Genomic DNA, 19,237 nt, shown 5'->3' with positions numbered 1-19,237 from the left:
TCCGCTCTCTCCTTAAGCTAATAGTTAACGTAGGACCTAACGGAAACGAAGCTCTCGTATCTACGGTAATCGATATAGGGGCGTAATTTAATATAATCGTAGAAAGCTATATAAAGAAGTAACGTCTCCTTATAACCGGTACTAAGGCGATATAGCGAGGTTTTAAATCCTTTATAGAGATCCTATATATAGGAATAATCGACGGTCCTATTTAGTTTACCGATTATTACCTTCGCTTACCGATCTACGTCGTTAAAAATAGGTTCGTTAGTTACCTTTTATTACTTGGTATAAACTTTATCTTCTAGTCCTATATAAAACTCGAATTCGACGGAAGTACCTTTATAAGAACCGTTAACTTTAGCTCGGCCCGGATAATAATCCCTCTCGCTATTAACTTAAGAAGCGATACGTTATTAAGCCTTATATTCGGCGATTAAGAAAACTAAATGCTATTAATATCCTAGGCCGCTTTAATAACGTATATAGGCCTAAAAACGCGTTCCTAGCCGAGTATTTAGAAACCGACGCTAGCCTCTAAGCTAAAATTAATTATACCCGCCTTTAAAATAACGATATAAAGGTAATACTTATTTCTAAAGCTAAGGATTCGTCGGCCCTCGAACTTAATCTAAATAAAGGAAATAAGGCGATCGCTAGATTAAGCGACGAGGAATTCCTTTACGTCTTTAGTAAAGCCGTTACGAAGGTAATTCGATATATAACGTAAGAATCGAAATAGCATAAGCGAAACATAGCCCTTATTTCGGAATTAGCTTACTAAGCTAAACGTACGTTTTTAATTAATACCATATATAAGCCTAAGTCGCGTAAAGTTTAATCCGTAGATAATATATCGTTAAACGGCTAGATACCGCTAGGAATATTCGATTAAAAGGATTAAGTAATAGGGGAAGTTAAGTCGAAGTACGAGCTATTAGATATATTATAACGCGATAGATCCTATAAGAATATTATACTAAGATTCGCTAGTAACCCCCGAGGTATTAGGTTAATAACGAAAAGACTTAACGCTATTAAAGTAGGTTTATTAAATATAGAACTAACCGATTAAGAGAAAGACGTACTTATTAAGATCCTATACCGAAGAGAGATAGCCTTAGCCTAGGATTTCTTTAAAATCGGGAAAATCCGACCTAAGGTTTATTCCGATTATAAAATTAAAACGGTATTATATAACGCCTAGTAGGTTAAGGGCATTCCTATCCTAATATCCCTTAAGGAACGAATAATCGAAGTCTTACGTATATAACTAAAGAACGGAATCCTAGAAGAGAGTTACGGTCCTTATCGAAATACGTAATTCGTAATCGAGAAAAAAGATAGTAGTTTACGACTTATTAATTCTACGATAAAATTTAACGCCTAAACTATTCGCGACGCTTTCCTATCCCGAGATAGAGACTCCTTTACCTAAGAATTCGTTATATATTTAATCCTTATAGTCGTCGACTTTTTCTCTAGGTACGACTAGGTAACGCTAGCGGAAACGAACCGTAACCTAACTACGTTTATTATTCCTATTAGCCTTTTACGTATAACGACTTTATTATAAGGCGCGACGAACTTAGTTACCGCTTTTTTCCGAGCCGTTATACGAATTCTTTACGATTTAGTCCCTATTAAGTACGAATCCTTCTTTAACGACGTTAGTATTAAAGGGTTAGTATCGAGATACGATAACCAAGAGGCTTTTCCGGGAATACGACGCTTTATCTTAAAGTATTTAGAGAATATCGACGCCGTCCTTTTAAACTTCGAATTAACCGGTATTATTATTAGCGCCGTTAAATTTACTTAGTATAAAGGTAGTACGGTAATCGTCGGATATTTATACGGTATAAACGATAGGAAGCCCTCGGAAGCGAAGATAGTTAAGATTTTAGAATAAAAGTTATATAAGAATATAAACGAAGTAAGGTCTTTTATCGGTATTACGGTTTTCTTTAGAATATAGATCGACTATTACGCTATAATCGCTAAACCCTTCCTAATATTAATACGTAAAGGAATATACTTTATTTAGGATATCGATTAATAATATACTATGGATTCGCTTAAAACTACTCTTATTAACGTATCGGTATTAATTATTTTAAACTATATTATCGAATAGCTAATCCGAGTAAAAGTCGACGCATTAAGAGACGGTTAAAGCTACGTATTAGGTTAGGATAACGATAAAGGTAACTTTAGACCTTCGAGATACGAGTTAAGGATTTAAAAAAAGGCGGAGTTAAATTACGACGCTACGAAACGAAAGTATCTAAGAGTCGTTAAGTTCCTACGACGGCTTCGAAATTACCTTTACGGCATTTACTTCGTACTTAAAACCGACGCTAAAGTACTAATCGCTTAACTTAACGACGGATTCTTTAGTTTCCCGGGCGCTATCCTTATTAAGTAAATAGCTTATATTAAGATATTTAGCTTCGATATTTAATATATACCCGGCAAGAGATACTTCGCTACGGACGGTTTCTTACGTAAACCTAGCGGCCTAAACGACGACGACGACGATTAATAAAAAGGCGATATAAAGGACTTCATTAATATATAGCTTAATATAATATACGTAAATATAATCGTATTACTTAACGTCGTCGAGTAATCTAGCGATAAAGCCTTATCGTTATAACCGCCGAAAGAATAATCGGTAAAGTCGTAAAAAATAATAACGTTTCTTACGCGATTTTAATTACTTAGCCGATTAAAAGATAACCGATTAATAAGGTATTAAAAGCGGTAGACCCGGTTTAAAAAGGAAGCGCTTAAATACGTCGTTTCGGAAGGTATCCTATAAAGGAAGCCCGAAAAGTATAAGGACATACGACGAGTTATCGATTAAGAGAAACTACGTAAAGCTATAGTTAAGGATTACTACGAGGATTTCGGCTATAAGAAACGTATTTCGACCTACGATTAAATAGTTAAACTATATTACTAGCGCGGTATATTCGAATACGTCGCCCGAGAGGTTAAATCGTATCCTAAATATTAAAAAGGAAATAATACCCGGAAAATCGACCCCGCTTTATATAACGAGCTAGTTAACGTTCTTACTTATTAGGTAATAAACGTATAGTATATATTAATAAATAACGGATTTATCGTAATAATCGAAATATAAAACGAATTATCCGGCTTTCTCGAAGCCCGAGTTATTAGAAAGATAGATTTTAAGACGATCGCTAAGTTCCTTTAGGAGTAGATATTCCTATAGTACGGCGTACCCCTAGTAATTAAGTACGATAATAGTTCCGAGAATAAAAAAGAGGTCCGTAAAGTAATAAAGCTAATCGGTACTAGAGTTAAAGTCGGTATTATTTATTTCCTATAATCCTAAGGTATAATCGAGGTTAGGTATAAAGTAATTCGCGAAGGCCTTATAAAAGGTATAAACGGTAACGATCGAAGGTAAACGAACCTATTAAGGGTAATTATATAAGTAAATAAAACCTCGATACGCTTATACGGAATATCGCCATACGAATTAATATATAGGCGTAAGGCTATTATCCCGATAAAAACCGTTATCCTAACCTAACGTATTATAAACTAAAAGAATATCCCGGACCGAGAATCGCTTTTAACTATACGCGTACGATTAATCGAAAGACGCTAGAAAGATATATTAACCGTAGCTAAGGTTCTAGCGACTAAATATAAGGAAGCTACCCGGTACTAGGACGAAAAGAACGCTTACCGGATACGAAAAGAGCCCCTAAAAACCGACGACCTCGTACTATTATACGATACGCTACGATATATAAATAAGTCGATAACCGTAAAACTAAAGTACTACTAAAAGGAACCGTACTTAATCGCCGAAAATCTAGGCTATAATCGTTATAAGCTTAAAGAACCGGATAGAGTTACGCTATTATACCCGGTTTTAGGCCATAAACTACGGAAATTTATCTAAAATACTAACGGGTTTTAAGAACTAAAAAACCCGAAGGAGGACGAATAAACTATACGCCTACTACCGACTAAATATAAGGACTAAGAATCGACGACTACTAACGACCCCTAAGCTAAAGGAGGCCTAAAGCTTATATCCTCGGTAATCGATAACGAAAAAGAAAAATGATTAACCCCGAACGATAAGGTACGAATTATAATAAAAATATTAAATAAAAAGCTTAAAGGATACGAAGTCATACCTAACGATAAAACCAGACTAAAAAGATCGACCCGACTTAATAAATAACCCTCCTACTATAGCATAACAAGGCCATAGTACCCTAAAATAACCTACCTATACCGATCAAAGAGTAATAAAGCCTAGAAGCTTAACATATAATCGCTTTCCTAAGTAAGAAAGGAAAAAAGTTATCCCTATATAGTTATTAAACTAATAACCTATATACGAAATTAATACCTTAAATTATAATACTAATAAATACGCCCTTCCTTATTTCTTACCTTAAAAGAAAGCATATTTCCATAGATTATTAACGCCGATTAACGCGTTCTTATACTTAAATAAGTTATCCTTTACGTTTATCGTTAGGAATTTAGGATACTAATATCTTAGTATTACGTAATTATTACATTTTAATATAAATATATTTTAATATTTAAAGGGAAAGTAAGGAAAGTAATTCATATTAATAAAAGTAAAAGAAAAAGGAAAGAAAAGGAATACGCGTCTAAAAATAAGCCAGAAGTAACGTATACCCGCCGATTAATACCTCTCTTTTCCTCTTTATCCTTTTACCCTATCCTTTACTTACTAATTACTAAGAAAATTAGAAACTTACTTACTTCCTAACCCCCGGAAAGTAGCGATCTTCGAGTTTATTATAAATAATAACTCCTCCCCCGTTATCCGTATTATAAGCGGGTATAGGACCTAACTTAGATCCTCTATTAAAAGGAGATTACGATCTATTCTTATCCGTAAGTAGATAAACCGCTCGTCCCGGAATTTATAACGCGCCCCGTTAATAAAGAAAAGATAAATACCGTAAGAATACTTAAAGATACGATCGAAAGCTAAGGATCGGTAGGAAAAGAAGGGCTATATACCCGCGTATTTAGCGGTATCGGAAGAGGCGAACCGGCGCTCGTAATACTAACAAGGTACCTCGTTAAATACCCCATACTATTAAACGAATAAGCTAACGACGTAATAAAGGTTCGTCGCTAACCGACGGAAATACTTATTAACCGAGCCTTTATTATTAATCTTTATAAATAACGTCCGGCGGCGAAAGAATTAAACGTAACGAACGAAGGATATAACGTAACTCTAAAAGTAAGTAACCTTTTAAAAGTCCTTACTTATAATCTCCTATACGATATACCGGCCGGCCGCCGGCTTACCTAAAAAATAAAACCAAACGTTACGAATTATCTTATTATTAATTAATATAACCTTCGATTAATAAATCTTATTAATATTAAGAGCTATATACCTAGCGTTATTAATTTATTACCCGAATTTCCTCGATACCCCGGAGCTACCGGCCGATAATTACTTTCGGGCTTTAGTCTAACGGGCGGGAATACGGGACGTACGGTACCTACTAAGGCTTAGGGATTAGCCGATTAACGTCCCGGAACTCCTCGGTAAAAGGCAGGCGGCGGAAGGATTCGTCGGGCTATTTATTTATTAGGTTTACCGGCGGCGGTATCGACTTAACCCGTTAATACGTTACGGCTTTTTTCTTATCCTCTTTAGCCTTCTTAAACGCCTCGGTAATCTCTTCGTCGGTAATTCCCGTAGCCTTTAATTACTCGAGTAACTTAAGGACGGACGCCCGGTTTAGTTTAAGAAATTACTTCTAGATAATAGGATTTATTATATATATATATATATAAAAAAGAAAGATAGAAACGACGAAATTATAAATCTAAAATTAAGAAAAATCGAAAAACGAATTAAAACGAAGATAGAGGACCTAGGAAATAAAAAAGAGGAAATAAATCGGAACCGTAAAATAGCGAGAAATAAGAAGGAAGGTCGGACGAGAACGAAAGAATCTAATATATTACCTAGGTCGTAAGTACCGTACTTAAGAGAGTCTCGATAATACCTACCTTAGCCTACGTTTAATTACGAGTCTACGAACGTACGTACTTATTACTTTATTAAAAGTATATAATAAGAAGTTATAAATTAACGCGTCTTTTATTATAGCTCTATACGTACGTAGGGAAACGCGCTTTCCTAAAGCGTTAACCGTAAAGGTATATCTAATTATATCGTCGATACGTTTCCCTTCCTCCTTTTCTTTTTCCTCTTTAGGTATTTTATTTTAAAACCCCTCCCCCTATAATTATTATATTCCTATTAATCTCTAGCCTACCTTTCTTATTATTAATTTAAATTCTTATTTTTACCTTTAACTTATTATCTTTTCTTTTCCTTTCCTTAATTCTTTTTTTTATTTTCATTATATCTTCCCCCCGTTCCGCCGGAATCCCCCTTTTCTTTTTCCTTTCCTCCGTTTATAAAGACGTACGTCGCGCCGATCTAGCCGACTTAATTAAACTCCTACGGGAGATTTACGGTAGTAAAGATAACTAAAGTAATATAAAGAAGTATTAGCTTAGTACTCTAAATAATTACGATTCGGGGAAGGGTCCGATCGAACTAAGATCCGATATAACCTAGGCCTTCCGGTTATCCGTTAATCGACCCCGAACTATAAACTAGTAGCTATAAAAGTAAACGAAGGTAACCCTAGTTAACTCTTTCGTTTACGTCGCCCGTTACGACTACCTTATTAACGAGGATATCCGCGCCTTTTATATTATAACTAATTACGACCTCGAAGATAAAAAGGCGGCCTTCGAAGTAGACCCGTATTAAACGATAGGCTATCGATCGGTAGGATCGTTCGATTTCCTAACCCGCTAATACCTCCTCGATAACTCCGCTTTTACTTTAGTCTTTACGATCTATACGGACCTAATAAACCTCGAACGAATCATTACTAACCCCGAAAAGTTCTCCTAGGCTTATTTCGCCGTAGCGCTATACCTTCCTAAGCTCCGGAAACTATATAGCTTTAATATAATTAAGGACGGCGCCTTCGATCGGGCGGCGTACGCGCTCGGTTAATTACGGCGAACCTAAGAAAACGGCAGCCTCGAGCCCGGTATAACCCCTTAGTTTACTTACTATATCGCGTTAATAAACTAATAAGATAATTATAGCTACGGTTTTTAAAGCGGCATTCTATCGTATCTTATCTTTAAACGACCGATCGAGGTCGCCCGTTAAGCATAAGAAAATAAAGGGCTCGATCCCCTTAATACTATAAAAAAATACGCCGAGGTAATGGAATAATTTTATAGCGTTCGAGTTTTAAAGAAAGAAATAGGTATCGTTAAGCGTCTTCGGTAAGCCGTAAATTATTAAAAGTAAATTAACCTTATTAACGCTATAATATCCGCCTAAAGTACGCCGATCGGCGAACCCCCTAGCCGTAAATCTTCCGTTCGGTTTATCGTATAAGCCGAAGTCCGTCGTTCCTTTATAACCTTAATACTTAATTTCCCTTACTTTCTCGTATTAGCGGACGTAAACCTCCGTTATAATAACCTTATTAAGGTTATAGCGCGTCTCTTTCTTTCCCCCGAACTAAAAAGGATTAAGGCTTTCTAATCGAGGGAGACCTTTATACCGTATAAGTAGAGAAAAGATACCTAATTAACCCTCGGGACGCGCCCGCTCCCTTATTATTCCCTTAATTAAGAGGGCTAAAACGAAACCAAGAAGAAGGTAGCCGAAATAAAGAAGGAGAACGCCGATCGGGTTAGATTAGCGAGGGTAAACTAGATTAAGTTAGCCGTAAAGTAATAAAGAAGCCCTCTTATAATATTAAACGAAAAGCTAAAGGTACGACGGTAATAATTAAATAATAGCCGGTAGAATAAAGTTTCGCGGTAATTTTTAAGGGAAGATATTAATCGGAATATACCGTACTACTCTTTTTAATTTAATTATCCCTTACGGTATAATTAAACTAAGGAGGCTATAGTAGTACGGTAAGACATATCCTCTTAATATATTACGTAATACGCTACGATAGGCCTTATACCTATATAAAGTAACCATAGCTCCCGTAAGTACGGGACATACTATATTTATTATTTAGATTATTACCTAACTAAATTACTATCTTTATTATTTTTACCTTAATTAAAGATTCGTTTTTACTATTAAATTCGTCGTTCTCCGATTAATATATCTATTTTAGTTATAAGCGCTTAAGTTACTTCGTCGTATCGCTATAACCGAATAAGTAACTTTTACGTTTTACCCCTTTTCTTCCCTTACTTTTTATGCCTTCGGGCTAGTAACTATTATATCTCTACGACTAAGAGACATAGCTAAGATACGATAACTATATTAGATTTCTTGCCTCTCGATTAGTATAGCGATATTAGTTTTATTTATCTTAGACTATCGTACGTATTATAGTCTTCGATAGAGTATACTTTCGAATGAACTTATCCGGGTTTCTAGTATCGCGTACGCTCTGCTCCTCCTTACTACCGTACGAACGTATACTTAATTTATTCTTTTTCGTGATTAAAAGTTACCCTAGGAGTATCTAATAAATAATTAGATTAACGGTAGTGGTAGTGGTAGCGGCGGTAGTAGTATAGTTAACCTAGTGGTATAGTTAACTTGGTGGTAGTAGTAGTAGTGGTAGCAGTAGTAGCGGTGGTAGCGGTGGTAGAGGCTTAAGTAATCAAAAGGATCTTACCCTAACTAACTAGTGGAGTACGGTCGTAGGAAAGAGCTAATAGAATCTTCAGGAAGCCGTGACCCGCTTTGGGGTAAGGTTCAGGGGACTAGTTGGGCTGATCTATAGACTCGTAAGGAAAGAAAAGAGGTAAAACGCAAAAGTTACTTATTCGGCTATAGTAGTACGACGAAGTAACTTAAGCGCCTATAATTAAAATAGATATACTAATTAGAGAACGACGAATCTAATGGTAAAAATAAATCTTTAATTAAGGTAAAAATAATAAAGATAGTAATCTATATAGGTAATAAACTAAATGGTAAGCATAGCATATCCCGTACTTACGGGTATTATAGTTACTCTATATAGGTATAAGGCCTATCGTAGCGTATTACGTAATGCATTAAGAGGGCATGTCTTACCGTACTACTATAGTATAAAGGTATAAAATGCATAAAATGTATAAAAATCATAAAATTTATACATATTTCTAGCATAAAAAAACTTAAAAAAAACTTAAAAAACTTAAAAAAACTTAAACTTAAACTTAAACTTAACTTAACTTAAACTAAAAAAAACTAAACTTAACTTAACTTAAGTAGAAAAAAACTTAACTTAACTTAAGCTGAAAAAAACTTAACTTAAACTTAACTTAACTTAAAAAACTTAAACTTAACTTAAAAACTTTAACTTTTTTTGCAACCCTGACTGGAAGCTTGTGCTGCGTTAGGTAGGTACCTGTTGACGTCGACCGAGCCTAGGGCGAGCCTGTCCAGGGCAGAACAGGCCACACTCCCTCTGTGCCTGGCTATGTGGCTTAGATACCTCTGCCTACCTAAGGATTCTTCCACACAGGCCTCAAGTGCCCAGGGTGTTGTCGTATACTCTACTCAGTAGAAGCTAGGTATGTCGAGTGCAGACTTACTCAGGTCGTATATTGGCCACGCTCCCCTTCGTTTCATGTCTCAGCAGGCTTAAGCCTACCTACCGCAGTCAGCACTCGGGTATTAGTCTGTACCTGCTTATGGCACTGGGTGGGCATTTGGAGGTTGCATGCGCCTTTTTACCCCGAAATTCCGAATCGCAAGCTGGGTAGGTTGATATGTGGTGATTTGCTGACTTGGGCCGATCTTGTACCTAAGTAATTTCATCGCTCCTTAATCGGCCTCCCCTGTCTCTTCCCCAGGCCCTGCTCCCTGCCCGGTCTCTGGTACGTACCTACTATCGATACCTCCTACATTAGGTACCAGTGCTAATGGAGCTCGATTAACAGGTATTATGAGCAGTAGGTTTCCATTGTATATTACAGCACTGTTCTAGATCTAAGTACCTAGCCCTAGGTACCTGCGCTCATATCAGGGTTAGGTAGGTACTAAGGCTTACAAGTCTGCAAATAGTACCAACGCAACATGACCTGACCTGACCGCATCCCTGCTCCCGGTGTTGGAGATGACCTCTTCGCATTTGGGGTCGCCCTTTGGGGTCACTACGTGGGTACCCAAGTACGGAGGGCGGCGGGAGGAGGAGGTACCAGCCCGCCCCGTCTCACGAGACACCTGGCCACCTCCCCCATCCGCGACATCCATCGATTTGTGTGGATCTGCAGACGAAGGTCGGTAGGCAAATAAGCTACCTATGCAGATACATGAGGTCGTCGTGCATGGCCGTATGCGAGGACAAGTACCCCATGTAAGCCAATCTAAGTACCCTGGAAACGATAGACAGGACCTAATCGGCTCGCCTCCCGCTTTCGGAGCCTTGTTGCGGATTCGTTCGTCATCACGAGCGATACCTACCTAACCTACCTAACCTGCCGCCCGCCGACCGCCTTCTACCTGTCTCTCTCTCTCCATCCGCCCGTCCATCCGCCCATCCATCCCATCCATCCTCACATATACATACCTACGTACCTACACATACCTCCTATATGTATATACTTACATACATGGCACCGCATACACATTGTTCACCTACCTAACCTACCTGCCGGCCTCCTACCACCTGCCCCCCTAGCGGCTGGCTGATGACCTTTTGGCCATCGGCCGGGCCAACTGAGGATCGCCAAATCACAACGATGATCCCGTCCGCCTCAACCTTTGCCCACCCGCCTACGCTAGCGAACTAATAACCAGCCCATTCCACCTGGTTCCATTCATCATCCTCGCCGCCAGCCATCCCGGAGAGTCAGTCATTCACTGATACGAGGGACCACTCGCTCACTCCCTGCCGTGGCCAGATCAAACCACCCTTGCCATTGATAATTCTTCGCTTTCCTCCTCCTCCTCCTCCTCCTCCTCCTCCCCCGGTCTGCTCGTCCCCCATTCTCACCTCTCCCTATTGTTCCCCGAGATTCACGAGAGAGAGAGACCTGCCCACGCTATCAGGGACAACACTTGGCCCACCCCGTGGCGAATGCCAAGTCTGTCCTGATCTAAGCCCCAATTTCTGTAAGTCACCATCGTCTCTGTCTCCCGTTCGCTACCCGGCCCGCGGCCACTTCGCCTGCTCGTGGTACAATCCAACCATCCCATTCAGCCTCTTATCGTTCCCTCCTTTTTTTTTTCCCTTTTCCTTTCCCGCCAACCTGGTCAAGGCGCCGTCTCCACCACGGTATCCATCCGCCCCAGCGTCTCTTTATTTAAAAGGGCCCTCGTCGTCTAACTCATCGACCGCTAGCTACCTCGGTTCCTCTTAATTCTCCCATCTATTCCGAACTCAGCCACCTTGAGACACCACCCTCTCCCCAACCAACAAAGACCACGACGGGAACATCTTACGTTCTGCAAACACCACAAAGGTCGTCGTCGACTAAATACGCCAGACTACATTACACTACACTACACTACACTACACTACCCTACACGCACGCACGCACACCGACCTTCCCGACTCATCTTCACTTCCTACCACCATGGCGCCCCAAAAGCCCCGCTGCACCTTCAAGGAATGCAGGTCTGCTGCCCAGCGTATTATTGGTGACTGCGGTTTCTGCGACGGGCACTTCTGCGCGAAGCACCGGTTGCTGGAGGACCACAAGTGCAGTGGACTAGAAGATGTAAGCGATCATGATTCCGCGTCCTCGCTCTCCTCCTCCCTCGTGTCAGGCGGCTCCGACTGCCCCACCACCCAGTGGTGGCTGGTCGGCCTGGCCGACTATCTCAGCGAGTCTGGTCTTCTCGAGGTTTCGACTGGATTTGCTGACTCAACTCCTCGCATTCCTAGTGCAAGAAGGAGTCACACGAGCGGAATGCTGCCCAGCTCGAGGCCGAGCGGACACAGGTGATCCGAGGCGTATAAGTGACGTTTCGACCGCGCTGCGGCCGCCACCGTCACCATCACAAACACAACCTCAATTATGCCTAATGACTAGCTACTACGACTTCGACGAACCAGACTTCCACCGCACCGACCCCTCAGGCCGTACCTCGCTTTCCCGCTCTCGGCGAGCCCAACGTCTCTGCGGACACTCAGATCGCCCGACCGAGCGCGCCAGCAACGGAACGGCTCACTGGACCGCGGCCCCCCCCCATTTCTCTTCCCGAGCACGGCGTCCGGCCAGTGACCCTAGGACGGCTACGTCCGTTTCTTTTTTTGCAGTCTGCGATGGCGCACACGGATAGACCGACGCCCCGGAGTTCTCTCTCTCTTCGGTTCTAGCGGCATTGATTCCTGGCGATACACGGGCGTTTGATCCATACCCACACCTCGAGTCCGCATGCAGAGCCTGCTGTGGGATTGCATAACACTGTATATAGTCGACTAGCAGGACCCCCTTCGAGGTTCCTCCTCTTCCCCCTATCTTCCCTTCTATCGCGCTGGAAGGAGGGGGCAGCCTCTCCTATGAGATTTGATTCCACCCTCTGCAGATTTGTTCGTGCGTGCTGTGAACGTGGTGCCCTGCGATTGATGCATCCAACTCGGTGCGTGTTTTGCATCCGAGCGTGACGTATTGTGTTGATATTCTTATTCTCGGAAAATAGTTGCAATTGGGTGAGGTTGTCGAATCCTGCCGGCTTGTGAGAACAACTATCCACATGCTCTAGACGTCGAAATTATTACCATTCAACGCCGACTCAACACCTGTACCGTGCCACTATCCCACCTCGCGTTCTCACTCTTTTTTCCTTCTCTTCCCTCTGCTCCCCTTTCGCCGCATACCCTTACTAGTGTAGTAGTGGTTGATCTGTTTCACGTTAAAGCTAATTCTATAATGTGCTCGTTTACTGGTTTAGGCTTCTCGTTACGAGCCCAGTGATAAGTTTACAGGCAATAGAGATATTCTTACGCATATTTGAACTAACGGTTAGGTACCTAAGGTCTATGGCCCATACTCTATATACCTAGGTAGGTAGCTAACCTAACTGCCTACCTATCCACCTCTGTTACGACCTGCTGTGTGCCTATCCGTACGTGCACAGATAGAGGTAAGAGACGAACGTCCCGAATGAAAGTATGGATGTCTATGAGTACTCGTGAAAACCTGCCCCGCAAAGTGCATGTGGGAGAAAGGGAAATTCGTTCCCAAGGGGTTTTCCCCATCCATCAAGAGGAATGCCTAAATGGATAGCTACCCGACTAGGTAACCCGGCTTACGCACACCAAACGTTACACGCGTCGCCGCCGTACGATCGAGATCCGAGCGGACGAGTCGGCGGCACGCCCCTTACTCGGCACCGAGACATCAGAGAATACATAACTTGGGAGAGTAAGCGCTGCGGGAGTGTGGTCCAACCTAAACAGGTGGTACGGGTTGGGGGTGTCTGCTGAGAATGACATGAGTGTGGCAGTCGGAAAGAGACCTAAAGAATAACCAAATAGGTAGACAATGCGTACCTGTCGCTGATCCACAAACATCCATGCTATATGACCCAGAGTCCCCCCGGAGGGTTCGGAACCGGAGGCACTTACGTAGTTCGCTTGTCACCCTTGGTAGCGGACACGTCGCATCCTACTACTCCTACCCAGACACAAAGTAACCCCTCTCGCCTAGTTAACTCCCTACTCCCCGTCCTCGGTCTTTACAGCAGCGCCGCCGCTACTACCACCGTCGCCGCAGGCAGCCTCCCGCTCCCGGCGCCGCCGCCCCTCGGCGACCTTCTTGCGGTCCGCGGCGGGGCACAGGCCGCGCAGGCCGAGCTCGCAGTCGCCGCAGCGGCGGGCGGACGCGACGGGGGCGCAGACGGTCTGGCCGAAGCCGACGAGGAGGGCGTTGATCTCGCGCCAGCGGTCGCGGGGGAGCCAGGCCTCGAGGGCGCGGCGGGTGGCCTCGGGGCCGGGGGTGGGGCCGCGGGGGTGCCAGCGCCAGAGGTTGGTGAGGCGGTGGACGTGGACGTCGACGCCGACGCCCTCGGTGCGGCCCCAGGCGGCGGAGAGGCAGAGGTGGGCCATCTTGGGGCCGACGCCGGGGAGGGCGAGCAGGCCGGCCAGCGAGTCGGGCACGTCGCCGGCCCAGTCGTCGCGCAGCGCCTCGGCCGCGCGCTTGAGGAAGCGCGCCTTGTTGTTGTGGAAGCCGACCGCGCGGATCAGCTCGTCGATCCGCGCCGCCGGCGCCGCCAGCACGTTCGCCAGCGTCAGCCCCCGCCGCGGCGCCCCCGGCGCCGCCTCCAGCTCCCCCTGCAGCCGCCGCATCGCCCCCGCGTTCACCGCGTCCCGCGTCTGCGACGACAGCATCAGCGCCACCAGCGTCTGGAACCGCCGGTCCCGCTCGCTCGCCCCCGCCTCCGCCAGCCGCTCGCACCCCATCGTGTCCACCGGCGCGTCCGCCGCCACGCCCCCCGGCCCCCGCATCGCCTTCACCAGCGCGTACACCGTCTCCCAGTCCGCCGGCGGCTCCACCCGCGTCTCGCCCGTCGCCGCGTCGACCGTCTTCCGCGCCGGCTTGCGCTGCCGCTTCTTGCTGCCACCGCCGCCGCTTGCTGCTGCTGTTGCGGGTGCTTCGGAAGCTAGCAGCGCTGCCTGCTTCGCCTTTGTTTCGCTTGCCGCGTCGTCCGTCTCGAGCTCGGCCTTTATCTCGGTCTTGACGGCGCGCCGTCGCGGGGGCTGGGAGGTTGTCGTCGTCGTCGTTGTTGTTTCGAGCAGGGCGGTCCGCTTTCGCTTCCGCGACGTCGCGCTCGCGTTCGGTATGACATCTTCGATGTCCGCGCAGAGGGTAGCCGCGGTCGTAGTCGCAGCAGCGGAGGCGGAGGGATGCGGGGGCGGCGTCGAGTTCTCTTTGGCGCTGGAGCCGTCGTCGCTGGCGCCGTACTTGAAGCGCGCGAGCGAGGCCCTCGTGATGCGGCGCGGCGGCGACGACGGGGCCGGTCGAGGAGGCGGCATGGGGGTGAGGATACGGGTTGCTTCGAGGAAGCGCGGTCGGGGGATGGGCATGCAAGAAATTAGGTAGGTAGGTATGTATGTCCAATACTTCAATGACGAGACTGTCTCTTCTTCTCCTTTCTTCCCTCCCTATTTTTTGTCGCGTTCAAGTTGATTCGGAGTTGCACAATGGTCGAACTGGAAGCCCCTATATCTGGAATGTCTGACGCGTCGGTACCTTCGGTCCCTCCAGCTCGCATGCCGACGCGACGGATCGCAGGATGGACCCTGCACTGCGCCCACCCTGACTGACTAATCGATTCTTGGCTCTGCAAGGGCCCCGCCATAGCTGGCTACCCGTTTCGTCTTGGCGCCGTTGCTGCCCCGCCCCTCCGCCCCTCCGCCCCTCCGCCCCTCCGCCCCTCCGCCCCTCCGCCGTTTGCGCCGTTGCGCCGTTACGCAATGACGAACTCATGAAGAAACCATGATTCTCCCAGCTCTCCACGTATCTCGGTACCTACCTAGGTAGGTACCGGGCTTGCTTAGGGAAGTGGTCTAGCTCGAAGTCGGAGGCGCCTATGACTCTTCCTCCCACCAAAAAAATTCAACCAGCTCCCGAGACGGCGACCAACACGCACACCCAGATATCGAGGTAGATCAGAATTCAGATACACATCTCGACACTGACCATGGCAGCTCTCTTTGCCCGTAGTGCCGCCCGCGCCACCACGCTAGCCCCACGCCTCGCGCTCCCCAAGATGGCTGCGTCGCCGGTGATCACGATGAAGTGGTCGGTGGTGCCGGTGGCGGCGACCGTGCGAACGGCGCAGCAGCCCCTCTCGCGACGCCTCCTGGCGACCTCGGCGCTGCCGGAGCAGCCGCGCCTGCGGCTGGGCAGCGAGGCGCCGAACTTCCAGGCCAAGACGACGCAGGGCGACATCGACTTCCACACGTGGCTGGACAAGTCGTGGGCGATCCTGTTCTCGCACCCGGCGGACTTCACGCCGGTGTGCACGACGGAGCTGGGCGCGTTCGCGCGGCTGGCGCCCGAGTTCGCGCGGCGCGGCGTCAAGATGATCGGGCTGAGCGCGGACGACGTGGGCTCGCACGAGCGGTGGGTCGGCGACATCGACGAGGTGGCCGGCGCGCGCGTGAGCTTCCCCATCATCGCCGACGCCGACCGCCGCGTCGCCTACCTCTACGACATGGTCGACGCCCAGGGCGTCGCCAACGCCGACGCCGGCCGCGGCCCCGCCCCCACCATCCGCTCCGTCTTCGTCATCGACCCCGCCCGCAAGATCCGCCTCACCATGGCCTACCCCGCCAGCACCGGCCGCAACGCCGCCGAGGTCCTCCGCGTCGTCGACTCCCTCCAGACCGTCGACCGCAGCGGCGTCGCCACCCCCATCAACTGGACCCCCGGCGACGACGTCATCGTGCCCCCCAGCGTCTCCACCGAGGACGCCAGGAAGAAGTTCAAGGACGTCCGCGAGGTCAAGCCCTACCTGCGCTTCGCCAAGGTCTGACGAGGCGCGTCTCTCCCGCTGCCGTCCTACGGGAAGGAGGAGCACGAGTGGGCCTAAGCTCGGTTGCTAGTTCGGATTGGAATGGCAACACACCCTACTCCGCAGCCTTTGTTTCTGCGTCTGCGCTTACATGCTATGGGAGGAAGTCCGAAGATATACGCACTCGGACGAAAATAATAGGACAATAGAAAAAAGAAAACTTGACATGTAGCAGCGGGACCATAAACCCAGACCCGCTGGGGATAGGTTTCTAGACAGGTCTCGGCATCACTCGCTGTGCACTTGTATGGCTAGTTCGATGATGTTATTATATAGACTAGAAGGGTGGACAGATCCCGTCCGAGGATAATCTACAGTTTCTTCCCTGTCGGCCCGAGGACACCCTTGCTCGTCTATTAAAGCCAAGCGCTGCAGCCAGCTACAAGTCAATCCTTTACGTCGAGGGTATCAGCCAGCAATACAAACCACGTTGTTCGCTTTGCTCACTCACGCTCTCACGCGGATCGTTTCCCTTTCTTTCCTTCCGCGCCGTTCCGTCTGCGCTCTGCTCGGTGCCAAACGCCTGGGTAGGTCTACAAGTCTATAGAGAGAGAGAAAAAAAAAATAGGGTCTGGTAATCGGACGTACTATACAAACCTTAGTCCGTGTGGGGTGGGGCGTAACTGCGATCGAGGAGGGAGCAAAAAAAAAGTCTCAGATGAGGAACTCCTTGTCGACGAAGTGCCGAAGCACGACGAAACCCTCGCTGAACCTCGACGTGTCGGACCGAACGATGATGGCCGCGTGGCTGTGGCGGACCTTGTGGATCCAGACGGGGTACTTGCGCCAGCCGACCTTGTCGAGCTCGTCGATCATGGCGAACTGGGCGGGCGCGAGGGCGAGGGTCGGGAACTGGGGGTGGGACTGCCGGCGTTTGAGGGCGATCGGGTCGCTCTCGGTCTCGTCACCGGTCTCGTCGAGGGGGCTGCCGTCGCCGGCGGGCGGCAGGTACGACGGCCCCTGGGAGCTGTTGAGGTTCTCGTAGACGTCCTCGACGGTGCCGCGGATGTCCTTGGTCCAGATGGGCGACCGGTAGTTCTCGACGCGGATGCCGGCGAGGCCGGACTCGTGCAGCCGGATGCGCTGCAGGCTGCGGAAGGTCTGCACGACCGACGTCAGCAGGAACGCCGTCACGCCGATCGGGATGAAGACGGCGAGCGCGACCATGGTCGGCGCCTGGCGCAGGCCGTGGGACGCGGCGCCGGCGAGGGTGCGGCGCTCGCGCTTCGGGGCGGCGAGCGAGACCGGGTTGAGCGGGTCGAGGATGACGTCCTCGTAGCCCTCGAGGTAGTGCGCCTGGATGCGGCCCCGGTCCGCGTAGGGGTCCGTCTTGGCGATGCACGTGGTGTAGTAGACGGCGCTGCGGTCGTTGACCGCGTTGGTGTACAGCGTGCGGCGGGCGAACTTCTTGAGGCCCGACATGAATATCGACTCCGGGTCGGTGAGCACGGAGAGCAGCGGCCGGCCGGTGTCCCGGTAGTCGTCGATCAAGAACAGCTGGCGCCCCGACATGGAGAGCGTGCGGGCGGCCATGACGTTCCAGGCCTGGCTGTGCCACCCGCGCAGCGGCGTCCGGACGCCGAGGTGCGGCGACACGAAGGTGGTGAAATTCTAGACGGTGTATGGTAAGACGTCGTCGGTTCGATTGCGCGGCCGGGCCGGGAGGATGGGGGTTTTGCCTACCACTGGCTCGACTCTATCGAGCACGCCTCTCATCTCCAGCAGTCCGACGGCATACCGCGCGACGAGGCCGCCGAGGGAGTATCCCACAATGCTCAACTTCTTGATGTTTCCACCCTTGCTTCGGATGAGCTCGAGTTCTTCTTCGATCTCGTGACACACGCGCTCGCCACCCAGCTCGATGCCATCGTACGTAAAGCTGCCGCTGTTGCGCTTGGCGACGAGGAGGTAGAGCTGGTCTTCGGAATATTTATCTCGTAGGGCCTTCGCGATGGATTTCATGTGTTCGGGGTTGCCCCAGAGCTGCGGTTGCGGTCAGGAGACGGTTAGTGATGAAGCGGATACATGGTGTCCGCCACTGCCGGCGGACTACTCATACGTTAGACAACCGGGAACCCCTGAGTCCTGAGGCAGGGGTGGGCCACCGTAGGGGAAAATATTAGGTATGCTACACGTACCCCATGGACGAGCACGCAGAGGTGATCCGACGCCAAACTCCCGCCGTTGTATTCCATGATGGGTTCGCTAGTTCGATGTTGTTTCCCGACCGGTGCCGTGCACTCTCGAGCGTGCGAGGGTAGCAGGGTCTATTTAAAAGCCGACGGGCTGCGAGGGTGCTGGCGACACAAGGAAAGAGAGAGACCGTGTGGCTCAGGTCGGAATCATGAGACTATTAGGGTGTCCTAGGGTGTCCTGGTGTGTCCCGAGGGATACCTAGGATCTATATTAATAGCGTAGATGACCCAGGACGGGTGTGGTTGGCGCTGTCTCGGACATAACGACAGCGCGGAATAGCTAACCCGAGGGTCCCGTCTTTGAGGACACAGGCGGGTTTACCAACGATGTCAGGTGGTGACGCAGGGGTCAAGCGCCGCGAGAGGGGGGGGCAGATTGGACGGGAGGGCTGACGTCGTCACGTACTGGCCGCAGTGCCGCCCTTCTGACGTATGACGGCCGCGCCCGTTG

The 19,237-nt window shown here is 48.0% G+C and overlaps 4 protein-coding genes across 4 annotated transcripts; 2 read left to right on the top strand and 2 right to left on the bottom strand.

Annotated features, from left to right (window-relative positions):
• Window positions 1-11,643: 11,643 nt before the first annotated feature.
• GGS23DRAFT_599824 (uncharacterized protein) lies at window positions 11,644-12,029 on the top strand (the record flags this gene model as incomplete). The annotated part of the gene is made up of 2 exons (XM_051518981.1): window positions 11,644-11,871; window positions 11,955-12,029. The coding sequence occupies 2 exons, from the start codon at window positions 11,644-11,646 to the stop codon at window positions 12,027-12,029; spliced, it is 303 nt and encodes a 100-aa protein (XP_051368884.1).
• Window positions 12,030-13,730: 1,701 nt separating this feature from the next.
• On the bottom strand, window positions 13,731-15,047 carry GGS23DRAFT_599823 (DNA glycosylase; the record flags this gene model as incomplete). Its single annotated transcript, XM_051518980.1, has 1 exon — window positions 13,731-15,047. One exon carries the CDS (start codon window positions 15,045-15,047, stop codon window positions 13,731-13,733), a length of 1,317 nt encoding a protein of 438 aa, XP_051368883.1.
• Window positions 15,048-15,518: 471 nt separating this feature from the next.
• On the top strand, window positions 15,519-16,901 carry GGS23DRAFT_252277 (mitochondrial peroxiredoxin PRX1). Its single transcript, XM_051512276.1, has one exon. It carries the CDS (start codon window positions 15,716-15,718, stop codon window positions 16,550-16,552), a length of 837 nt encoding a protein of 278 aa, XP_051368882.1. The 5' UTR covers window positions 15,519-15,715; the 3' UTR covers window positions 16,553-16,901.
• Window positions 16,899-19,141, bottom strand: GGS23DRAFT_252245 (DUF676-domain-containing protein). The gene is made up of 3 exons (XM_051512275.1): window positions 18,730-19,141; window positions 18,275-18,574; window positions 16,899-18,202 (listed from the first exon to the last, which is right to left on the bottom strand). Exons 1-3 carry the CDS (start codon window positions 18,784-18,786, stop codon window positions 17,246-17,248), a joined length of 1,314 nt encoding a protein of 437 aa, XP_051368881.1. The 5' UTR covers window positions 18,787-19,141; the 3' UTR covers window positions 16,899-17,245.
• Window positions 19,142-19,237: the final 96 nt, after the last annotated feature.

Source organism: Durotheca rogersii (assembly GCF_024521655.1).
Source record: "Durotheca rogersii strain YMJ 92031201 chromosome Unknown GGS23scaffold_26, whole genome shotgun sequence".
Classification (NCBI taxonomy): domain Eukaryota; kingdom Fungi; phylum Ascomycota; class Sordariomycetes; order Xylariales; family Xylariaceae; genus Durotheca; species Durotheca rogersii.
This window is presented reverse-complemented; position numbering and strand designations above follow the sequence as displayed.